This window comes from Schistocerca cancellata, chromosome 2 (assembly GCF_023864275.1).
Source record: "Schistocerca cancellata isolate TAMUIC-IGC-003103 chromosome 2, iqSchCanc2.1, whole genome shotgun sequence".
Taxonomy (NCBI): Eukaryota; Metazoa; Arthropoda; class Insecta; order Orthoptera; family Acrididae; genus Schistocerca; species Schistocerca cancellata.
In genome coordinates, this window is record NC_064627.1 from 973,958,018 (window position 1) to 973,982,968 (window position 24,951).

The window sequence follows — 24,951 nt, forward strand, 5'->3', positions numbered from 1 at the left end:
TCTGTGCCTTGTAGCAGCGACTCTTCACAGGCTGTCACTTGGCAGCTGTCGAGGTGACACCCCTTCTACATCTGCATCTACATCCATACTCCGCAAGGCACCTGACAGTGTGTGGAGGAGGGTACCTTGAGTACCTCTATTGGTTCTTCCTTCTATTCCTGTCTAGTATTGTTCGTGGAAAGAAGGGGTGTCGGTATGCCTCTGTGTGGGCTCTAATCTCTCTGATTTTATCCTCATGTTCTCTTCACGAGATATATGTAGGAGGGAACAACATACTACTTGACTCCTCGGTAAACGTATGTTCTCAAAACTTCAACAAAAGCCCATACCGAGCTACTGAGCGTCTCTCTCACAGAGTCTTCCACTGGAGTTTACCTATCATCTCCGTAACGTTTTCGCTATTACTAAATGATTCTTAACGAAGCACACTGCTCTTCGTTGGATCTTCTCTATCTCTTCTATCAACCCTATCTGATACGGATCCCACACCAGTGAACAGTATTCAAGCAGTGGGCAAACAAGTGCACCGTAACCTACTTCCTTTGTTTTCGAACGGCATTTCCTTAGGATTCTTCCAATAAATCTCCATCTGGCATCTGCTTTACCGATGATTAATTTAACATGGTCATTCCATTTTAAATCACACCTAATGCCTACTCCCAGATAATTTATGGAATTAACTGCTTCCAGTTGCTCACCTGCTTTATTGTAGCTAAATGATAAAGGATCTTTGTTTCTTCATATTCGCAGCACATTACACATTAGAGCTTCATCTCTTCGTCATCATGACTCTCCTCCAATGGAACATTCGCAGCCTTCGGTCCCACAAAGAGGATTTACGGGTGCTTTTAGCATTGCAGTGTCCTCTTGTACTCTGTTCTCACGACCGCTTTGAGCTTTCACATTTTTTTCCTGGTTTGTTTTGACATTCCCCCTGAGGTCGGCATTCCATCTCATGGGGGTGTCACACAGCTCATGTGGGATGACGTTCATAATCAACCCAACTCCCTGATTACCCATCTTCAAGCTGTTGCGGTTCGCCTTTTCCTTCCCTATCTGGATTTTTCATTCTCTACCATTTATGTTCCTCCATCACTTAGTGTCACCAGGGTAGACTTCCTCAGCTTATTGGGCAGGTACCTCACCCATTTCTGCTACTCGGTGACTTTAACGCGCATCATCCCCTTTGGGATTCTCCCAAAACCTGTCAGAGAGGTGCCGTCTTGACTGATCTTCTTAATCAACTCAACCTCTTCTGCCTTAACACTGGAGCATCTGCATTCCTTTCTGACTACTTGTACACCTATTCCCAATTGGACCTACCCTTCTACATTGCCCAGCTTGCACATCATCTTGAATGGTCCATTCTTCCTGAAACTTACTTGAGCGATCATTTCCCATGTGCTATCCACTTGCTCACTCCTACCCCACCTGCATGCTCATCCAAATGGCAGCTTACTAAGGCTGACTGGCAGCTTTACTCTTCCCTGGTGACAACTGAAGAACAAGATTTCCCCAGTTCTGATGACCAGGTGGAATATCTCACAAATGTTGCCCTTACTGCTGCAGAACGTTCCATTCCTTTCACTTCATATTTACCAAACCATGTCCCAGTCCCTTGGTGAACTGAGGTGAGCTGCGACGCAATTTGCGCACAGAGACATGCTCTCTGTGTTTTTAATCGTCATCCTGCGATGGCAAACTGCATTCATTATACACAGATGTGTGCACAGTGTCATTGTGTTCTTCGGGATAGCAAAAAAGCTAGCTGGATTTCATTCACTAGTTCTTTTAACAGTTCCACCCCTTCCTGTGTCATGTTTGCTAACTTCCAAGGCTCTCTGGACCAAGATCCATTCGCCAATTTCCGGCTTGAGAGTAGCAGATGATGTTATTGTTGACTGTATTGCTATCACAAGCACCTTAGGCCGCCATTTTGTGGAAATTTCGAACTCTTTCCATTATCACCCTGCCTTCCTCCGTCGGAAATGAGCAGAGGAGGCTTGGGTGGTACCCTTCTCATCTCAGAATCATGAGTACTACAATGCCACCTTTACTATGAGGAAGCTAGATCATGCTCTCAGTTCATCCCGATCCTCTGCCCCAGAGGCAGACGCTATCCACATTTAGATGTTGCAGCACCTTTCTCTTGCAAACAAGCACTTTCTGCTTAACATGTACAACCACAGCTGGCAGAGGGCACATTTCCCAGACATTAGCGGGAAGCCACCGTCATACCCATACCTAAGCCCAGTAAGGAGAAAAACCTTCCTTCTATCTACTGCCCCATCTCTCTCACTAGCTGCATTTGCAAGGTGAGGGAACTTATGATTCATGCCCGGCTAGTATGGTGGCTCGAATCTCGCAATTTACTAATGACTGCACAGTGTGGCTTTCGAGCATGGCGTTCTGCAGTTGACCATCTTGTTACTTTGTCCACCTTTGTCATGAATGGTTTTCTGCAGAAAACCCAGACTATGGCTGTGTTATTCAATTGCAGAAGGCCTATGACACCTGCTGGAAAACTGGTATCCTCCGTACTCTTTACATATGGGATTTGTGAGGCCACCGGCCCTGTTTCCTTCAGGAATTTTTAATAGACCGAGTTTTCAAGGTGTATGTGTGTTCTGCCTTGTCAGACACCTTTATCCAGGAAACTGGTGTGCCTCAGGGTTCCGTCCTGTGCGTCGTCCTCTTTGCTATCACCATTAACCGTGTAATGGCCTGTCTCCCACCTGGCATATGCAACTCTCTTTTTGTTGATGATTTTGCCTTCTATTGTAGTTCTCCATGGACATTTCTTACTGAGCGGCATCTTCAGAGATGTCCTGATCGTCTTTACTCCTGGAGCATCGACAATGGGTTTTGTTTTTCCACTGACAAAACCGTTTGTAAGAATTTCTGGTGGAGCAAATGGCTTCTCCAACCATCTTTACATCTTGGGCTTGTTGCCCTTCCATTTGTTGAAACTATGAAATTTGTGGGCCTCGTGCTCGATAGGAAACTCTCTTGGTCCTCCCATGTGTCTCATCTGGCAGCCCGCTGTACGCGGTCCCTCAGTGTCCTACGTGTCCTCAATAGTACTTCCTGGGATGCCGATCGAACCACCTTCCTCCGTTTGTACCGGTCCCTTGTCCGTTCGAAACTTGACTATGGGTGCTTTGTTTCTGCATCTGCACGTCCATCCCTCTTACACTGTCTCAACACTATCCACCATTGTGACATCCATTTGGCCACTGGCACCTTTTACACTAGAGTGTTTGCTGAAGCTGCTGAACTACCACTGTCCTACTTCCATGACTTTCTCCTCAGTAGGTGTACATGCCGTTAGTCTGCCATGGGTGGCCACCCGTCCTATGCCTCCTTCTTAGATGATTCCTTTGATCACCAGTATGGGGCACATCCCTCTTCTCTGTCACCTCCTGATGTCCACTTCCTGCACTTGCTACGGCAGCTTAACTTCACACTACCTACAGCTTTACCTGTGAGTGTGAACCCTTCACCACCTTTGTTTCGTGAAGCAGCCCTTGTTAACCTTGGCGTTCATTTGCTTCCTGTTAAGGACACTACTCCAGCCTCTCTCTGTCACCTTCAGTTTCACAACCTTCACATGGAACTTCACGATAGTACCTTTGTGTACACTGGTGGCTCTCGGACTGACTGTGGTGTCGGGTATGCCTTCGTCATTGGCACCCGTGTCTTTCAATATCAGCTTCCGGCACAGAGCTCTTCACCCTGTATCTGGCCACAGAGTACATCCAGCTACACAGACTTTTCAATTGTGTCCTCTGCTCAGACTCACTCAGCACCCTTCAAAGTCTATGTTTGCTGTACACCACCCATCCCTTAGTGCAACGGGTCCAGGAAAACTGTCACTTGCTCACTTTTGGTGGATCCACCATGATTTTTATGTGAGTTCCTGGTCATGTCAGTCTGCCTGGAAACGAGGCTGCTGACACTGCTGCCAAGGCTGCAGTCCTCGTATCTCAGACCACTAGGTCCTGTATTCCCTCTGATAATCTCTGTGTTGCCATCTGTCAGGACATCGTCAATGGTCTTCTTTCATGGGAATAAGCTCCAGCATACTAGGCTTCTCCCAGTGGCTTGGACGATCTCCTCTCGGCCCTCCTGCCGGGAGGAATTCATTTTAACTATGCTGCCTATTGGGCACTGCTTTTTTAGACATCATCATTTGATAAGTGGTGCTACCCCATCACTTTGTACACATTGCACCCAAGTTTTAACTGTCTGCCACTTCCTGGCGCCCATGTTTTAACCGTTTATGTTTCTGCTTGGGTTTGCCATCTGAGTTACCAGCTGTTTTAGAAAATGATACATGGGCTCTTGACCATGTTTTACTTTTTATCTGTCAAAGCAATATGGTGGAGGCCATTTAATTTTTAGTTTTGGACCTCCATTTCTGTATGGTGTCTTTTTTAGCCCTTTCTCCATGTCCCTATTTTTAGCTGTCTTATGTCTGTTGGGACTGACGTATACTCATTTTTTAACTCCTCTCTGTCTTTGTGTTCTATAGTTTTGACTTGGGCGCCTATGACCCTAGCTGTTTTTGTGCCCTAAATCAAAATAAAACAAAACAAAACAAACACAGTTTCTTTAATGTGTACTTTACTTCTGTTGCGTCCTTTGCTCCTCCTTCTTCCTCCTTAACTCCATCCTGTCCTCCTTCAATTTACTCCTTCCTGACAGTTCCTGTTCCCTCCCTTCAATAACCACTCCTTCTCCTCAGTCAGAGAAGAAACCCTCTAGGAGCCCACCTCCCCAGCAGCTCTGGGACAACAAGCCTGTTACTTCGAGTCAGACATGGGTCCCATGCTCTGTGGGCCTCAAGACCGGTCATTTTCATTCACATCCTAATATTGCTGTAACTTTCTCTCGACTTCACTTGCTTTTGCCCTCCAAAGGAGGAGGAGAAGAAGGTGCATAAGTCTCAGGACAAGACCCCCAACATCCCAAGGGTGCCCTCCCCTCCCTCTTAATCAGGATCCAATCTTACATTCATGGACGTCACTCCATCTTTACCAGTGATGGACACTGACTGGCCTGTTCATTGTCCATCCAGACTCCTGTACTCTCCTCCAATGAAACTGTAATGGTTGCTGTAATCACCTTCCAAAATTGCAGTCTCTCCTTCCTCTTTACTCTGTAGCTTGTGTTGTAAGCAGGAATCTCCAAGCTTTCTGCCAGAACAATGTTGACTCTTTGTGAGCCTCCGATGGTATCTGTACATTGGTGCTCACAGACGTCGTTCGGTCCTGGGTTCCTCTTCAGAATGCACTGGAAGTGATGGCCATTCTGATCCGTTTAGACTCTGCAGTAACAATCTGCAATATTTATCTCCCACAGACCAGCCTCCTATGTTTCCTGCTCTTCTTGCCCTCCATTGACAGCTCCCAGCTCCCTCCTCCTTTCTTTCTCCATGGAGATTTTAATGCCCATAATCCTCTGTCAGATGGTACAGTGACCACTGACCAGGGCAGGATTGTTGAAGACCTGCTGACAGAGCTTGACCTCTGCCTCCTCAACACTGGAGTTACCACACACTTTAGTGGACATATGGCACTTTCTCAGAAATTGATCTTTTTCCCCCCAGGAGGCTCACTACTCTTTGGTGAGTACATGCTTGGTTACCATGGAACCCCAGCCTTTGCAGCACTACTTCCCTTTCTGTGCTGCATATCTATCCTCCTGCTATTCTATTCCCCCTCCCTTGGGGTCCGAGTCATATGCCTTCTTTGAGAAACCGAAGTTCTTAGTAAAACTGTGTATAGATTCATCTTGTCGTCCCCCCCCCCCCCCCCCCCCATCTTTCTTTCCCTGTCCTTCATTTTCTTATTCTTCCACCACTTTGGTGTTTGTCGTCTCTCTTTTCCATTTTCTTATTCTTCCTCCCTGCGTGTTCCTGAGGGCCAGCCCATGCGTTCGCCACCTAAAATGTGACTGGGTAGTGCATGATTCCCAGCCCCGGCTCGACAAGTAGGGCTTATACGTAGTCCCTGGGAAGGTAGCCCAGGGAAGGGTGACTGCCTGAGCTGGTACCGTCCTCTATGCTGATTGGTCCCTCTGTCTGGAGTCTGGGAGGTGTAACCTGAGGTGTGGACAATCACCCCCCCCCCCCCCCCCTCCCAGCAGGAAGAAGCGCACCATCGGAAATGCTGGGAATCATGAGGGATTTCTCCATGATGAGTTCTCATCTCAAAAATGTAAATCGTTTGAGATGAAAGAATTGGCGCCTCTCCTGGCTGCACCCCAATATCTCGTGATGTGACGCACGAAAGATGGTTACAGTTTCACAACAGTTAATCCATTTATTATTCAGTTTGGTGTAGATGCCATTGCCAGTCCTGTCAAGTCCTTCTCTCGGTTGCATAATGCGGCCTTGCTTTTGAAAACTGATAGTGCTTTTCAAACGCGGAAACTGCTTACTGCAACACTTCCCAACAGCTGTCCTGTTAAAGTAGAGGCCCAACACACTCTGAATTCCTCCAGTGGTATCATATACACGCTCGGCTGCTGGATGGCCTGACTGAGGTTGAAATAACAGCATATCTCACTGACCAGGGAGTAACTGCTGTTCACCGCATCATAAAAAGGGTTGATTAAGAATTATTGCCGACCCCCACTTTATTCCTCACATATGACCGTGTGACACTTCCATCAAAAATTAAAGCTGGCAATGAAGCTATTACTGTCAGACCATATGTCCTGAATCCCATGCGTTTCTATAAATGTCAGCACTATAACCACACCCTGAATCTTGCGAAAATGCAGTCAAATGCATAACCTGCAGCACGGACGCTCATGAGAATGTGTGTCCACCACCTTCCCTTCACTCTTATCAACTGCAAGGGTGATCATTCTGCTTCCTCCAGTGAATGTCCAATCTACGTCAATTAGTGAGCCGTTCAGGTGATCAGGGTGGACAAAAAGGTTCCTACTTAGATGCTCACAAAATGTTATCTAGCTGCAAACCTTGTTTGCCACCCTCTAGCAATTATAGTACAGTTCTCGCTACACCCCAACCTACGAAAGACATGGATACGCAGACTTGCAACTTCCAGTTTAGTGTCATGGGTGTGAGATTGTCCAGCTCCGAGCACACATCCTCATCTTCACTTGCTATGGGTGCACACCATACTAACAACCCTCTGCCTGCACCAGTGAAATAGCATGCCTTGCAAACAGAAGCATGTAAATCCAAAAAGGAGTACTCCTGCTATGACTTACTGTACACATCTATCCATCCAACGTCTGGGTCTGCACCTGACAAATGCCGAAGTTCTAAGCAATCCAAAGGCAAACGATCTTCCTCTTCTCCACTTCAGTGTTCTTCTTAAATGCTGTCATCAAGTGATATGCTCACACTGCCAGCCTCTGTTTCACCAGGACGCACCACCAAAAACAAGTCCACTGGGCAGCCAAAGGTGAATACCAACACCTGTGTTGAACTAATGGACCAGGATCCTCCAGCCCCTGGCACTGGTCATTGTGCACATTCGAATTCTGGCACCCAGCAGCCACTGTGCTGATTGCACCCTTATCTGACCCATCTCCTGTCTGTCATCGGATATGGTTATTCTCCAATAAAATATTCGCGGCGTCAGACCCAATAGGGCTGAATTACAGCTCCTCTTGCGATCATATTGTCCAATTGTTTTCTGCTGCCAGAAAACAAAATTACACCCTCGCAATTGCTTTCACCTCTCGCATTGCACTTCAGTCCATTTTGACCGTCCCCGTGGACTCAGACTCATGGGGAGTTGTGTTGCTTGTTCAAGATGTCTATAGTCACACCATTTCCATGTACACTCAGCTTCAAGCTGTTGCTGTCTGTCTGTCCCTTACCTGTTTCACTTTCTCTCTTTGCAACGCCTACTCACCCTTGTCTTCTGTTGTCACCAACACAGACATTTTGCACCTTATTGCTCAACTTCCTCCTCCCTTTTGCTGCTTGGCAACTTCACTGTCCCCAATCCCCTTTTGCACTCTCAGTGCCCCAGTACAAGAGTTCTCTCAGTATAGATATCTTCAGCCAGCTCAGTCTAATCTGTTTAAACATGGATACACCCACATTTCTTTCCAATTCCACGCCCTCCTTTTCCCACTTGGATCTTTCAATCTGTACCACACAGCTTGCTCATCATCTTGAATAGTCCATTCTCTCTGACACACATTCAAGTGAGTATACACCTGTGCATTTGTTTGCTAACGCCTATCCCATATGTGCATCCATACAACTGGCAACTTTCCAAAGCTGACTGGCAGCTTCACTCCCCACTGGCCACTTTCAATGAACACAGTTCCCCTTGCATTGATGACCTGGTAGAATTCCTTACAAACACTATCCTTACTGCCACAGAATGTTCCTTATCTCACACCTCTTCCTCACCACAATGTGCCCCCTTCCCCTAGTGGACTGAGGCATACCGCAACACAATCTACGTGCGGAGACATGATCTCTGCGTTTTTAAATGCCATCCCACGATGGCGAACTATATCCATTTTAAACAGCTACGTGTGCAGTGTCGCAGCATTTTCAGGGATAGCAGAAAAGCTAGTTGGCTTTCTTTTCATAGTTCTTTTAACAGTTTTACTCCCTCATCTGTTGTTTGGGGTGATCTCCATTGGCTTTCAGGAACCGCAGTTCATTCCCTGGTTCCTGGTCTGACCGTAGCGAACAATGTCATTGTAGACCCTCTTGATATCTCCAACACTATGGGTCAATATTTTGCAGACATTTTGAGTTCCATCACTACTATCCTACCTTCCTCCCTCTGAAACGGGCAGTGGAGGCAATGACGCTATCTTTCTTCTCATAGAATCGTGAATGTTACAACACTGATTTTACTGTGAGGGATCTTAAACATGAACTCTCTTCATCCAGGTCATCTGCTCCAGGACTGGACGGCATTATCGTTCTGATGTTGCAACACCTATCTCCTAAGGCCCTATGCTTTCTCTTCCATACATATAAGTGCATTTGGACAGATGGCACATTTTCCAGTCACTGGCGTGAGACCATTGTCATTCCCATACATAAACCTGGTGAGGAAAAACACCTTCCTTCAAGCTATTGCCCAATTTCCCTCACCAGTAATGTCTGCAAGGTGATGGGACAGTTGATTGTTGGTCAGTTGGTGTGGTGTCTCGAATCTCATACTCTCCACACAAATGCCTAATGTGAATTCCATAGGCATTGCTGTGCAGTTGATCATCTCATCACTTTGTCCACTCATATTATGAACAATTTTTTGGAGAAGGCATAATTCACCTGCTGGAGGATGGGTATTCTCCATATTAGATACGAGTGGGGCTTGCAGGGTCGCGTGCCTCTTTTTATCCAGAAATTTTGTGGGGTTGTCAGTGAGAAAATGTTTTTAAAGGTTTTACATTATGTGTAAAGTTTGTTAAAGGTTGCTAAGTGATCTCATTTTCAAATACTGCATGAATTAAATGGGGGTAATTTGCACATCATGCATTGTGCTCCCCCAAGACATGTACACAGTGTGTGGCTGTAATACTTGTCATACTGTGTTAAACTTTTGACATAAGAATATACATCTTAATGAGTAGGATATGATACTATTTTAAATTTGGCCAATAATTATATGAAATATTGGAAAAAAAATCTTTGTTCTTTAAATTTGGTCAATAATTGTATGAACTATTGGAAATAAAGTCTTTGTTGCCCCTGAAAGCCAATAGATGAGCAACCTACTACTGGGACTAGATGACAATGCCACAGATTAGCCATTTAGTAATATAGATTCCCAAGCCATTATCCCCACTCCAAGCATCCTACCTCTTCAATGCTCATTCTAGAACCTACCCCAGACACCCACCCACTATCACCTACTCCTGCCTCACCATGCTACAATATCAGAGGCAGAGCAAATTGTTAAACACATGTTGTTTATCAACTAACTTGTGTCCACTGCACAGCGTTTTGTATAGGTTTTATCATTTCTAACAAGATTATGAAAAGAGTAATTGCTGCTCGCCATATAGCGGAGATGCTGAGTCGCAGAAAGGCGCAACAAAAAGACTGTCAGAAAGTGAGCTTTCGGCCAATAAGTCTTTGTCAAAAATACACACACACACACACACACACACAAATGCAACTCACATACACGTGACCACAGTCTCTCAGAGACTGTAGTCATGTGTATATGAGTTGCATGTGCAAATGTATGTTTGTGTGTGGGCCGGGGGGGGGGGGGGGGGGGGGGGGCGTGGTATATATTTTCGACAAAGGCCTTGTTTGCCGAAAGCTCACATCCCAATAGTCGTTTTGTTGTGCCTTTCTGCGACTCGGCATCTCTGCTATATGGTGAGTAGCGACTACATTTTTTTTACATTCCATCCTGGATTTTCCGGTGTTTGATCATCTCTGAACTGACTAAGCACATGAATGGGCGTTGAACTGTCTGACTTGGTGATACTCGGTATTCAGTTGCTGAACATGCTCCACTGTGTGGTACACCACAAGGGCTATTCGGATACTAATTTCTGTGTACTCTGGAGATAGAAACTTGCCCTCCCACACAACCTTCCTTATTGACAACCTCTTGGATTTAATCTCTGTCATTACATTTCCTCCTCTCTTTTTCTTAAAATATAAAATATGTTGTGATTATCTCTTTCTTCCCAGACCTTAATTGCACAATGCGTCCCCTTACCTCTAATCTGTCTTCTCACTGTGACATTACCATCTATGGAGTGAACCTGGCACAATGGTTACTAGTGTACCATCTTTGACCTACTACCTCTGATGTCTGCCGCTTCATCATTGTCTACCTTTGTCATCACTGCAGGTGGCTCTCTCTCACATTGGTGTTTGAATGACCTGTCCTTCCTTTTTAACCTTCCCTAACTTTTCTCTCTCTCCTCTATGACAAAGGAACTATTATTTCCAAAAGTTATGTGGTGTCTCTCTTTTATATGTGTGTATCAGCAGTACTACACATTTTGTCTTCAGAAGGTAAGTACTGACCAGCAGTTCTGTCACACAACACACAATTTTTCTATATAGATATTTGTGTATTTTTGGAGCAGGGCAGTAATTTTTGCCTTGTTTAGTACTTCCAAAACTGTAATTTTCCCCATTCTTGTATTGGTTGGTTGATAACTTCCTTAACCACTGGAGGCTGGAGGATAGCTTGATAAAGTTTTCTTGCTTTGTACATTTACCTGAGAAACTTAAATTGTTTATACTTTTGACTGTAATCAGTTGAGGACTCGGCCAGCTTTTGATTTTACATTATTGTTGCTCCATTGTATCAATACTGAATCTTTTCTCCATATTGGTCTGAGTGTTAAACTTGTGTTTGAAGATGCTGGAGCATCGCGAAAAATGACAGTAGATTCAGTTATCTCATCTGCTTTAATTCCCTTAGTTGCATACTATCAGGAGATCACGTGTGAGACAAATACTTAATATTGATCCTTGTAATACCCTGTAACTCAGTTATGGAAAGCAGTTCAGTGTACAGTGATACCTTGTGGCAAACAAGTCAGAGATAAGCACAGGTTTATTTTTGTCTTGTTTGCCACAAATTATCACCGCACACAGTTCAGTGTTCGCTCACACTAGTAAATAGCTTGGTAGTGTACTACAGTTTGCAATGAACTGGATATCACGGCTACAGCTCTTAAGCCCAGCCTATCATGCGTTGTCCACAAACTTGTGTGACTGTAACCCAAAACATCTGTGTTTAACAGGTTAAACAAATGGCTACTCAGCTGAAGTGTCATAATATACAAAATAAAATAAAATGGATGTAAAGTACAGCCAGTGCATGAAACTAATTTATTCCAAGGTGCTGTTTGTCTTGTCTCAACCTAGTAATATTGTAATAGTTGTGAAACTATGTTGTTACACAGAAATATAACCTCAGAATAATAAACAAGTTTCTAGTCAGTATAAAGCATTATACAATTCAGAAAGTGTTATGCCACATAAAGAACAACAAAATATTTCTTTATTTGTAAGCAAGCTAATAAGTAAATAGAATACTTTTTAATGCAGCAATCATGCAAGGCAGTTGTTGCCAAAAAACCATGTTATCACATAATGAATGTGCAATCCTGTGCTATAAACACAGCAGAGAGATACACACAAAACAATAAGGGATAAACAGATGCTTGCCATATCTCTCACATTTTGTAGTAAATAGGTTAAACTGTTGTAGCACTATATTTAGAATATATATTTTACGCATATTATAATTACAGGTCGATGGTGCAGTGGTAAAATGCAGGGATCTGGGAAACTTGTCTGGCCTGATGGAAAAACATATGTAGGGCAGTTTCAGAACAACCTTCAACATGGATTTGGGAAATTAGACATTCCAGCAGTATCCACTTATGAAGGAGAGTGGAAAGATGGGCTGCAGAATGGATATGGTGTTATGAGGTATTAATACAGTTATCTACGAATAGTAATTATTAAATATTTGCAAAATGGAAAACACTGCTTTCAGGTACAGTATTTTCAAACTCTTTGACAAGTTTGTTATTTTTAGCGTTCTAATAAGCATGGGGTGATTCAAAATTGTAACTGCTCAACTGAAATGAACATGCATCTATTAACTATGTACTAAACATGTACAATATTCAACTTTAGTGTAGTAATTGGTAACATAGTTTTGATTCTCACCATATGCGTAAAGCAATAATGATCATTGATGCAAGATGAAGCTGTCACAATTGGGGCATTTTAAAAATTGTAGCCTTTCTCAAATGCTTGTTCTGCATTTAAACCATGTGGCTTTCCCAATAAACCAACCCAAAGCTACAGCATGCTGCAACTTTCATTTTTTATCTGTTGTGGACATGTTTGTTTTAATGGGTGTTGTTTCTAGAAGGAGTGTTACTTCTTCAGAATGTGCTATTGGAGTCTCTCTCTCTCTCTCTCTCTCTCTCTCTCTCGAATTTTATGAGACTGTGTACTTCACTTTATGTTATTTTGAGGAAGGATTTTTCTTGAGCTTAAATTCTATTCAGCATATTTGCTATCCCAATTGTACAGGTTCTGAAGGTTGTTTTCATATCTGCGTAATTTATTGAACAATGATACACTTGAGCTCACACTAGCATGTGCCCTAGAAATCTATTTCTTTGCCATGTCACAGAAAATTACTTAGTTTAATACAACAACACACATTATCTCTCTGACCCTGCTACCTTTTGCTCGTGGAGAGGTTGAGAAGTCACATGAGAGAAAAATTCTTGCTCACTAGTAGAATATGAGACAGATGTTAGCATATGCTGTGTTAATCAAATACTATAAACTCCAGGTAGGGATATCAACAATGTAGGAAAAGACAGATTGATACTTACCATAAAAAGACATGTCACGTTACAGACAGGCACAACTAAAAGACACTTCAGCCACAGTGTTCATCAATAAAAGAGATACACACACAAGCAAGCACATCTCATGCTCACACGACCACCAACTCCAACATCTCGAACTGGAATCTGGAGGGGGTGGGAAGGGAAAGAGAGAGTAGTATATTGGTAGGCAGAGAGAGAAAGAGAGAGACAAACACTGTCTGGTGAGGCATGCAGGGACAAGACTGCGAACAGGTGCAGTGTCAGGAGATTTTGGGGCAGGGAGGTGGGGAAAAAAAGGAGAGGAGCAGGGAAAGACGGGCGGACACATTGGCAGAGGGCGGCAAATAAACAGGGTGAGAGATGAGGAGGAGGAGGAGGAGATGATACGACAGATGGGGTGAAAACTGTTGGCTGGAGTGTTTAGGGACAGTATGTTACTGTAGGTTGAGACCGGGCTTAGTTAGAACCAGTCCATGGAAAACTGATTAAGTATACTACAAAATCTGATTCAAATTTTTGTACGAGTAGCTTCCAGTATACCTTTTTCTGCATATTTTTGCTATGTGCCAAACCTGCTTTCTCAGGGCAACATAATAAAAAAAATCAAAGATAATATTTATTAATACTAACAAAGAGATAGAGGGGCTGGCCAGTACTTACCTCAGCTCAGTACAGCCGATAGATACACATAAAACAGAACCGAAAATTTACGTTCCTAGCTTTCGGAACAAATGTTCCTTCATCGGGGAGGAGAGAGGGGAAAGAAAGGGAAGAAGGGAAAGGAGATTCAGTTACTCACAACCCAGGTTATGAAGCAACAGGGAAAGGAAAATAGGGAGGGTAGCAAGGATGGATGCATGGTTGTCAGAGGGAAGCCAAAGATATTCTACTGTAAGTACTGTGCCAGCTTCAAACCAAAGAGCATGCATACAGAAGTAAAGGGGTATGTATATAGTATAAAGATAAACACAGCTATGTAGGATGAAAAGATGCGTGAATGGCTAAAGAGGAAAGGGAAAGAGGAGAAGACTGAAGAGTAAATGGGAGTGAGGTTGTTTAACGTACGTTCAGTCCAGGGGAATGGCAGGATGAAAGGATGTGTTGGAGTGCAAGTTCACATCTCCGCAGTTCAGAGGGACTGGTGTTGGGTGGGAGGAGCCAAATGGCACATACAGTGTAGCAGGTTCCTAGGTCCCTAGAATTATGCTGGAGGGCATGCTCCGCTACTGGGTATTGGGCATCTCCTAGGTGGACAGTTCGTCTGTGTCCATTCATGTGCTCAGCCAGTTTAGTTGTTGTCATGCCGATGTAAAAGGCTGTGCAGTGCAGGCATGTCAGTTGATAAATGACATGTGTAGTTTCACACGTGGCCCTGCCTTGAATTGTGTATGTTTTACCAGTAGCGGGGCTGGAGTAGGTGGTTGTGGGGGGATGCATGGGGCAGGTTCTGCAGCGGGGTCGGTTACAGGGGTAGGAACCGCTGGGTAGAGAAGGTAGTCTGGGAATATTGTAGGGTTTAACAAGGATGTTATGGAGGTTAGGGGGGCGACGAAAGGCAACTCTGGGTGGTGTGGGGAGAATTTTGTCAAGGGATGATCTCATTTCAGGGGTTGACTTGATCCCTGGCGGAGTAATTTGTTGATGTTTTCGAGGCCAGGATAATATTGGGTGACAAGGGGGATGCTTCTGTGTGGTCTGGGGGTAGGAACATTGTTGTTGGACGGGGAGGAATGTATTGCTCGGAAGATCTGTTTGTGGACAAGGTCTGCAGGATAGTTGCGGGAGAGGAAAGCACTGGTCAGGTTATTGGTGTAATTGTTGAGGGATTCGTCACTGGAGCAGATACGTTTGCCACGAATACCTAGGCTGTAGGGAAGGGAGCGTTTGATGTGGAATGGCTGGCAGCTATCAAAGTGAAGGTACTACTGTTTGTTTGTGGGTTTGATACGGACAGAGGTGTGGATGTGAGCTTCAACAAGATGAAGGTCAACATCCAGGAAGGTGGCTTGGGTTTTGGAGAAGGACCTTTCCCTGTTGCTTCATAACCTGGGTTGTGAGTAACTGAATCTCCTTTCCCCTCTTCCCTTTCTTTCCCCTCTCTCCTCCCCGATGAAGGAACATTTGTTCCGAAATCTAGGAACGTAAATTTTCGGTTCTGTTTTATGTGTATCTATCGGCTGTACTGAGCTGAGGTAAGTACTGGCCAGCCCCTCTATCTCTTTGTTAGTATTTGTTTCACATCTTTATATGAGATTTTCCATTAATCATAATATTTATTAAGACATTCTCAAACTGCATCATCTGTTGTCTATGTTATCTTAACTATCCCAACTGAGCAGTGTTCAGGAGTTAGCAGTGACTAACTGACATGAGACTTCTGCCAACTGTTTAAACTCTTCCAGTCCAATCTCTGCCATAATGATACCATCCCTGAAGTCCAACATTATCTCCAATCCCTACTGAAATCTTTAGGCCCTTCCCAGAACCTCTTCGCCAAGTCCATCTCTCTCCTCACCCCATTGACACCATGCTTACCCGTCTTCTACATGCTCCCCAAAATCCACAAACACAACAATCCCATATTGCCAATTGTAGCTGTCAACCCTCCCTCACCAAAAAAAAAAAAATCACTCCCGTACAGCATGCCCACCCATAGATGACATACCTGCAGTGACAAGTAATCCTCTGCCCATTATTTTGTATGTCTCAGAAATGTTTTCACAGACAGATACTTCACTACCCCTCAAGAACCTAGTTCAAAAACACTTTCCTTGCTACATCCTCACATACCCACAATCTCCCACGACACACAAGAATCATTTGCTCCCCATTGTCACCCAATATCAACTTGGACTGGAATAGCTGAACCACATCCTTCATCAGGGCTTTGATTCTCTCTCATTACACCCTGAAATGAGGGTCATTCTACTCAAGATCCTTCCCACCCCTCCTAAAGTGCACAATGTTTTAGTGACATGCAACCAGTTTTGCAGCCGAAAGCCGTACCATCAGGTGCAGCGTACATGGTAAAGAATAATTTACAACGTCTCAGCTTTGTGGAATGTTAAAATTAAAATGGTTGTATCTAAAATATACTCACAATGTTAAAAAGTCATAGGTGTACCCATCACTTGTGGTTAAGATATACTTATTATTCAATCATCTACATTGCATTGAACAACAAACAAAGGATGACAAAGATGTGGTCCATTAATTTTTTTAAAATTTGGTCTAGTTATAGACCCTTGCTCTTAAATATTCCTACACCTAAAAGAAGAAATATTTTTAAAAAGCTGGATTGGCTGTAAAATAGTCACTGCTGATGTGATTAGTGGGGGCATAATGCAAATTACTATGTGGAGTGGTGCAGGGTACACTTTCTTATTGGTGCGAGGGTAGGGCAACCCAGATGTTGGTGGGAAGAGTAGAAACAGCCCACACAAGTGACTAAGATGGGCGAAAAGGCTGGCAGGACAGAAACTATCTTGTGGACCATGTGACATCATATACCCATGACTAGGAGCTCTGGGTTGCTCTCTTTACTAACCAGTTTAATATTGAATTTTATTACATACTAATAGCTAATTGTATAAACAATCAAAATTAGTCATAATATTGTGGTTCTTTAATTCTAATTGAGTATTCAATGTGAACTGTACATTTTCTTTTTTATTTCTAAAAATTTCTACTTCCCCATATACATTCAAAACATGGTGTTTCTCCTTTTTATAAAATATTTTTAAATTTTCTGAAGGGTTTATGGTGCTGTGTTCCACTGTGCATAAATGCATTGTTAGTGCAGATTGGGGATTATTTAAATTAATGTGCTCTTGATATCTTTTGCCATATGACCTACCACTTTGTCCTATATATTTCTTAGGGTAATCGTAGCATTTAATGCAGCATACACCCATTTCATTGTATTGATTTACCGCTGTTTTTTTGCTTATGTCTGACTGTACTACCTAGATCCGATCTGCAGGAATGTTGTTGTTAGGTGCCATAGATCCGCCTATTTTTTGGATACTGCACCCAGATGTATTCTTCTGAAAACAGTGTGTTCTTTTATCTGGTTGGCTGGTCTAAGCTTTATAAGATCTGTCTCTGATCAATTATAGGAAAGAACAGTTTTGTTTTTTAATATGCTTCTATTAATTGCATTAACAAATTTTTGTTCATAACTGTTTTGATATGCTATACGCTATATAACTTCATATTAAGCTATTTGAGCATCACTAATATGGCACACTTCATACATATGGTTTACCATGGCTTGGAATGCTACGGATTTATATTTCCTTGGGTGTAACAAGATCTGTCGCACTTGGTTTTTGGTAAATATCAAAGCCAATTTTTCCATTTTTTTACGGTCAATTGGAGGTCCGAAAAGGTAAAATGTCATTCTCTACGCACTGCACAGTAAACTGTAGCTTTTTGTTTATAGACTATTTAGATCCTGGCAAAACCATGATATAATATGAAAACATCATCATCGTATCCATTCCATTAAATTAATCTCCTGACATGCTGACAGAACTTTACCATGAATTCTTGCTCGAAGTTAGTTACAAAAATATTTGCTAAGCAATATGCAAATGGCAATCCCGTGGCTAAACCTTCTTGTTGTGAGTAAAAACCTGGTGTGTGTCAACAAAACAACCACTTTCCCAGCTGTCAGCAAAAGTCTTAACGTCATGCCTTTCAACAGCTGTGGATGCCCAGAATATAAAATTGATCCCTGTGACAGACCAAGGTGCAAGACCTACCTAATCCACCCAGCCAGCGCTTTGTAGTCCAGTCCTGTCACAGGCTTATACTACCTCATCAAAGGCCGGGCGACCTGTGAAAACAGGCATTTCACATACCATCTCTGTTGCAAACACTGCACAGTTCATCATTATGTCAATGTGACTACCAGCCAGCCATCCTCCAGGATGGATGCCCATCATGAACCTGTTACCAAGGACAAAGTTGACCACCCATTGGAATAACATGCAGATGAGCATAATATGCTCAATTTTAATGGCTGCTTCATTACCCTGCCATGTGGATCCTTCCCTCCACCACCAATTTTTCTGCACTATGCAGATAGGAGTTATCCTTACAACACAGCTTTCACTCCATAATCATCCTTGCCTCAATATCCAGTAACCTTTGTCCCTTCACCCTCCACCCAACAATTTCTTCTTTCTCCTTCCTTCAAATTCCTCCTAATTCATGTCCCCATGTCGTCACCACCATGTACCATTCCCCACTGGCTGTGACAACTGAGCATCACAAGCCGAGCTCTTGCATCTGCCACTCCTTCCTCTTACATTCCTAGCTGGCAAACCTGCTGCCTCCCTCTGAGTCACTACCCACCCACCTGCCCCCCACCCCCACCCCCCTCTCTGCCTCTCATCTCCCTTTTTTTCCTCTATCCACTCCGCCTGACACAACCCCCACTGTGGTACCGAGCGCCACGAGTTTCAGATCCGTGCCAGACCACATGGACCTCGATTACCACTAGAGGTGTCTGCAGCTGTCGTACTGTAAGCTGTGGCTGCGCGCGCTTCTGGGCCCCGTACAATGTGACGGTGCCACAGTGCAGAACGTGGTCCCAGTGGCCAATAGCGATGTACCCTATCATGTATTTAACCACCTGCCCCTCTCTCAGCGAGGCAGTCTGATATTTGCGTGAGTCTATCGACATCTCGCCTACAGACAGCGCGTTTACTTTGCTTGTTTCCGTGTATGAGTGGACGTTGTTGATTCCTGAGGTTTTTCACTTGTAACCCCGTTGCTTCTTGCATGTTGTTGTTTGTAGGGTCTTGCTCAGTCGTCAATCATTGTTCGTACCCATCCTTTGCCGTTCATCCATTTTGTTTGTTTGCAGGCCACTCCATTCAGTCCCGCTGTGCTTTTGTTCTCGGCAACCCCACGAGCGGAACAGTCACGGTTACAAAACCCACCATTCATTCAGCTGACGCCATGTAGGGGCGCCATAGGTATGTGTGTGTGGGAATGTGTGTGGGGGGGGGGGGGGGGGGGGGGGGAGCTCTAGCTCAAAAAAGGATTACTCTGCAAGCTACCACATTTCCTTTCTTTAAGTCTTTGCCTGTCAACAATTCTACACTTCTGCTGTAGTTCTTAATTGAACAAAATCAGCAGGTGTGAAGGTAATTTCAGGGGTACCCAACATGGGAGTGGTACAAGGTCGTAATTATTTATAATAAATGTAAATGACCTAGTCTTTAACATTGGAAACTCCACGAGTTTCTTTATGGACAGTGCTGTTCTCTATGAGGAAGACTGCAATATTTGAAGACTGCAGTGAAATGCAGAAGACCTACAGAGGATCAACAGTTGGTGCAGAGACTGGCAATTGATCTCAAATGTAAATAACTGTAACATATTATCTATAAATAGGCAATGAGATCCTTTACTGTTTAATTACATTGTGGGCAATAAATCACGGAAATGGTAATAACTGTAAAGTACCTGTACGTAGTGACCTAGTGGATTGATCACATAATACTCATGTAAAAGCAGAAACCAGTCTGAGATTTGTTGGAATAATAATAAGGAATGTAATTCATCCATGAAAGAAACAGTTCACAAATCACCAGTTCACCTGATTCTTGTGTATTGCACATCAGCTTATAATCCTTACCAGATTGGGTTAGCAAAGGAGACAGAGAAGACCCAAAGTGGCAGATGCTACAAGATAGGTGCTGTGCTTGATTTAGAGGTTTACTGTTAAAATTCTGAGGGGGTATGTTCCAAGAAGAGTTGGACAACATATTGCTTTGTCCCATGTAAAAAGTAAGCAAGCTGACATCAGCCTGAAGGTTGGTTTGAACACTACAGTGCATTGCTGGATATGGTCCTACAGGAGACGGTAAGCCATTGCCTTCCTTTGACCTTTGAACTGGCTTACTCAGCCAGTCATAGAGGGACCTACAGCCTAATGTGGACCACGGTGTGACACAGCATTTTTCACATTAACAAACATTGCCAAAGGTGAATGAAGTGATATGTGACAGATAAAAATCCTGGGACTGACTGAGGATCAAACCCAAGACCTTTCGATTTGTAATCTGGCACTTTATCACGTATCCACTGAGCTGCTCCGACATAACACTCATCAAATGATCATTACCAGAAAATAGGATAAGTTAGAGCTCATATGGAAACACTCTTCCCATTCGATTTGATTTGTTTGGCATAGGGAGACAAAGCAATAGAGATCTTAGCCTGCTATTGCCAACTCCGAAATTGAGTGTATTGTGCAATTTCTCTCTCTGTCATTCTAGTAAAGCCAGCAAGTACCATGAAAAAGTAGTAGGAGACCCTTTACTAATTCTTTGTTAGACACAATTTCTTGAGCAGTTAATGATCTAAATTTTCTGTCTCATTTGACCTCCAACACTTAATATCAAAAGATTAAATGTGATGTGGTTTCATCTTCCTCACCACATAGTCTACACTTAGGGACTTCTTTCTCTATATCCATCATGTCCAGGTGTTTCTTGAAATTTCCATAGCCAGCCACTAGTCCTACATGAGTTTAATCTGGTTCCTGTTCAATTCCAGGATTGCAGAACTTCACTTAAAACATGGCCTCAGCATTATTAACTTGATGTTTCCATTGTTGGAACTTAGTCCAATACCCTGTGTGCTGCCTACTGATCCACCTACGTAGGTTTGATATTTACCATTGCCTTAGTGATGGTTAAAGTGTATTCTGGTCCAACAGATGGAGTTATTGCTTCTGTCCTTGTCAGCCTATCTACTTGCTCATTGCCACTAATTTCAGAGTGACCAGGGACCCACAGCAGGTTTACCCTGCTACTTTATCCTATCCACACAGGACCTTCATGGCACTGTGCAATGGTCTTTGATCTCATTACAGAGGCTGATAGAGATTTCAGAATTGCTTGACAGTCTGAACAAATATAGATGTCATGATCCTAGTAGCTGCTACACAGTTCCTCCCCTGTACAAACGCTGATGGCACATATTTCCATCTGCTATACTGTGGCTAACTTCACTAACTCTGGGCTGTACCCTGAGCCAGCACCTTCATCTGTTTTCAACCCATAATTAAATCAGACTATCTGTGTTCCCTGAATGATATTGTGGTTCGTCCTTCCACTGCTTCCTACTGTCAATTGTTACCTTGGAAGATTTATTGAAACATTTGGAAGTTATATAGTCAACAGACATTTCACAAACCATTGCAATATTTACCACATTTATTATATTGGGGTGGGGTTTTGGACATCCTAAAGGTTTTCAGTTACTGCCAGAACCTGTTTACCACTGCCTCCATTGAAAACCAGCATGGCCTCCAAAAGAGCAACGTTGATGTGCTTCTAATTCTACTTTTAATAGCTAAGCAGGTCAGACATTGCAGCTTACCAAGCTCCTTAGCTGCCACCTTCTGTTCTCTTTTATTCCACCACACTGTAGTCCCATGAATTATCGTAGTACAGATATTTTTATTCAGTACCTACTCCTGGAGATTTGACCCCAGTTTTTACAACAGGCCTTTTTAGTGCACATAAGAGCACCTTTTGTGTTGGAACGTATATTCTTTATGCGAGGGATCCATGACAGTTTTGCATCCAGGATTACCCCAACATACTTCACAACACCCTCTCCAGTAGAATTTGTTGAAGAGCTTAAGATTCCTGTACATGTCCATGATGTGCTTCCTTGTGAACAATACTACAACTGTTTTCTTGGGACTACCCTTAGATGCTGTTGCTGCACCAGTTTTGCACAATATTCAGAGCACATTGTGCCATTGTTATGCTTTTGTTATTAAGTACTTTCAAATTTACTGTGTTACAATGACTAAATTGTCTGTGTATTCTTGGCCTTCACCACTAAGTTCCACAGTACTGTGTACAAAACACCTCCTTGTGGACACACTATTGCTGTTTGTGCCCATTTTCTCATCCATAATGATGGCTTCTACCTTTTGTCTACTCAGTACAGTCTTCATCCACCTGCATATAGTGGTCCCACTTTTACACATAGGAAATACTGAAAGTCAGCTTATATATTAATAAATGAGTGTAATGCAAGTCTTTCAAACTTAGCTGATTTTGTGACATCTTCTTCACTAATATACCGAAGGTGAACGTTGTAGTCTCAGTTTATTCCTGTAAAAACAGTGAAAATATGGAGTACATCATAGCACGTCTGCATCTTCTGGTTGAGGTGGCTAAAATTTAATGACACTTGCAATCTGAGGCCAATTTTATGCTCAAGATATCTATGAAAAAGTATGGTTAAGATGGGAAGTGATTCCTCCATATCTTGGAGCCTCATCTGCTTTTGGAGATTTTGATTGTTCCTCGTCACCACTCTGACATATATCTGTATTCTCATTCTTTGTGTAACAACCTGTAAGATTACAGTTCAGAATTTTGATATTTGCTTTACATAGGTTTCCTGATGTAACTGCTCTTGGTGTCAGACATAAATATGTGGCAGACGGAGAACCTCCTAGCACCAAAAGTAGTTGCAGTTGTGAGGTGGCTTGCTTGCACAGAGCCATTATACAGCCTTATCACATGGCCAAATACATGGGCTGATCAACAAAGACTGAGGTTATGTAATGTTATCTGCTGATCCACACAGACATTCACAGCAACTGTGTTGACATTCACTTCAGTCAGAACAAAAGCTCAAGCACTAGGCCCATCTTGCTTGACACATACAAGTTTTCCTTGAACCAACTGAACACTGTTGCACGAGGCAGTGCATCTTCACCATATGCTTACTGTAGCTTTTTGTAAGTTTTAGTGGCTGTATGGTTTAAATGAACACAGAATTTTATTGCACTTACTACTCCTCTCACTTCACCTTCATTGTTTGATATGTAAAATGCAAAGATCATCTGCAAAATAGAGCATTACTACCAACCTACCAATACAAGAGTCCTGCTGCCTATGGGCATTATTCATAAAAACCCGCTCTTTTTCAAATACTGGGTTGAAAACTCGACTGATACTGTCTGGCTGGAGATGTGTGTGTGTGTGAATTTTTATCCACTTTTGGCATAGTGATGTCCACTTGGGAACTGTTTGAGGTCTTTCCTTGTGTGCCCACTGTTGGATGGTAGCCTTAATTCATTTGAATCTGAATAATTAGCAGCTCAGCTTTCTTTTATGTGTGGCTGTGTTCCATATTCTTTGGAGAACACTGCAGTTTCTATTATGGTTTTAATGTCCAGTATTTCTTTATCATTAATAACCAGAACATATGATAACAATCACCCTGTTGGGAACTTGTGTATGTGTATTTCAGTTATACACTTTATACAGCAATGCGTGATATGACTGCAAAAATTCTGATTTGCACTCTAGGATCTTGGATAAAAGGTTTCCCTCTGAAAAATATGATATCTTTTTCTCCATTGGGAATGACCTAACAGTTATTGTAGATAATTTTGATTACTACTTCTCTTTTTAGTGCTACTGAGTATCAGTTCCGTAAGCTTGTACTTCTTATTAGTACTGGAACCTGAAGCTTATTCATCAAGTCTTTTCATTACGCTGATCCATATAATTAAAATCTGATAGAAAATGGTGGAATGGCAAACTAGTATTGAAAACTGAAAGTAAAGCAAATTAGGCCACGGAAGTGAACAGAAAGTTATTGGGGATTCATCTTCAGTGCAGAATACATAAGCTGCATTTCTGTATCATTTGTGCTTGTACCACTCTTCAGTTGTTCAACTGTTGTAGAAGTATAAGGAGCATGCCACAAGTTCTAAAATGCACTAGCTCTGGTTGTAATGGAATTACAATAGAATGGAAGGAACATTTTAAGACCTCTCAATCTCAGCATGTTTCTTTTTTCTTTCTTCTAGGGTGAGATTTTCATAAGACACTTTTTGGGAGGCTATTCAAATCTTCTTACCCGTGCATTTTTTGTCACTTTCTTTCTCTGCTTTTCTTCATGAAATTTTCTGTATTTCCACCATAATATATTTTAATTTTCTTTTCTTTTAATGCTGTATGTATACTTTGTAGGAATATTGGTGATGGTAGCAACAACATGAACTGTGGATTATGTTATATTTTCTTTGCTGGTAAAAATAATTTATAAATTAGGTTCACTGTTTCAGAGAACTGTCTTCATTACTGGAACAACAAGATTGAACAGATTGTGTAGGCCACACTCTTATGAGTCTCATGCCAGGACTGGCTTGAATTCACAGTTCTTGATGCCATCTGTGAAGACAGGATCACCCAGGGGTAATTTCATATTCTCGAATTCAGATATTCATTCTTGTGTTGATGTAGTTGTTGTTCTGGCTTCATGAAATAATCCAGCTGCATAGGTGTTTTCATATTAGGTAGCATCTTATTTTAACTGTCTCATTACATTAGGTGGCAATATATTATGTACTGTTCGGTACGTGTTGTGATAGCAACAACTATTACCCTTGGTAAGTACAGTGAAATGAAATGTCAGCCATCATGCTGTTTCAAGTTTTTGTGCTACACAACTGATGACAAAAGACTCCTTTCACTGATACTTTTATTGCTCTGTTCTTCCTTAGATGTAACTCCCATATCATTACTACTCTAGCTG

The 24,951-nt window shown here is 42.7% G+C and overlaps 1 protein-coding gene across 1 annotated transcript in view; it reads left to right on the top strand.

The window, feature by feature from the left end:
* Positions 1–24,951, top strand: part of LOC126162943 (alsin) — a 206,215-nt gene that overhangs the window by 95,578 nt on the left and 85,686 nt on the right. Inside the window, exon 5 of the mRNA XM_049919775.1 lies at positions 12,253–12,433. Within this exon, the coding sequence (XP_049775732.1) occupies positions 12,253–12,433 (181 nt within the window). The remainder of the gene's footprint in view (positions 1–12,252; positions 12,434–24,951) is intronic.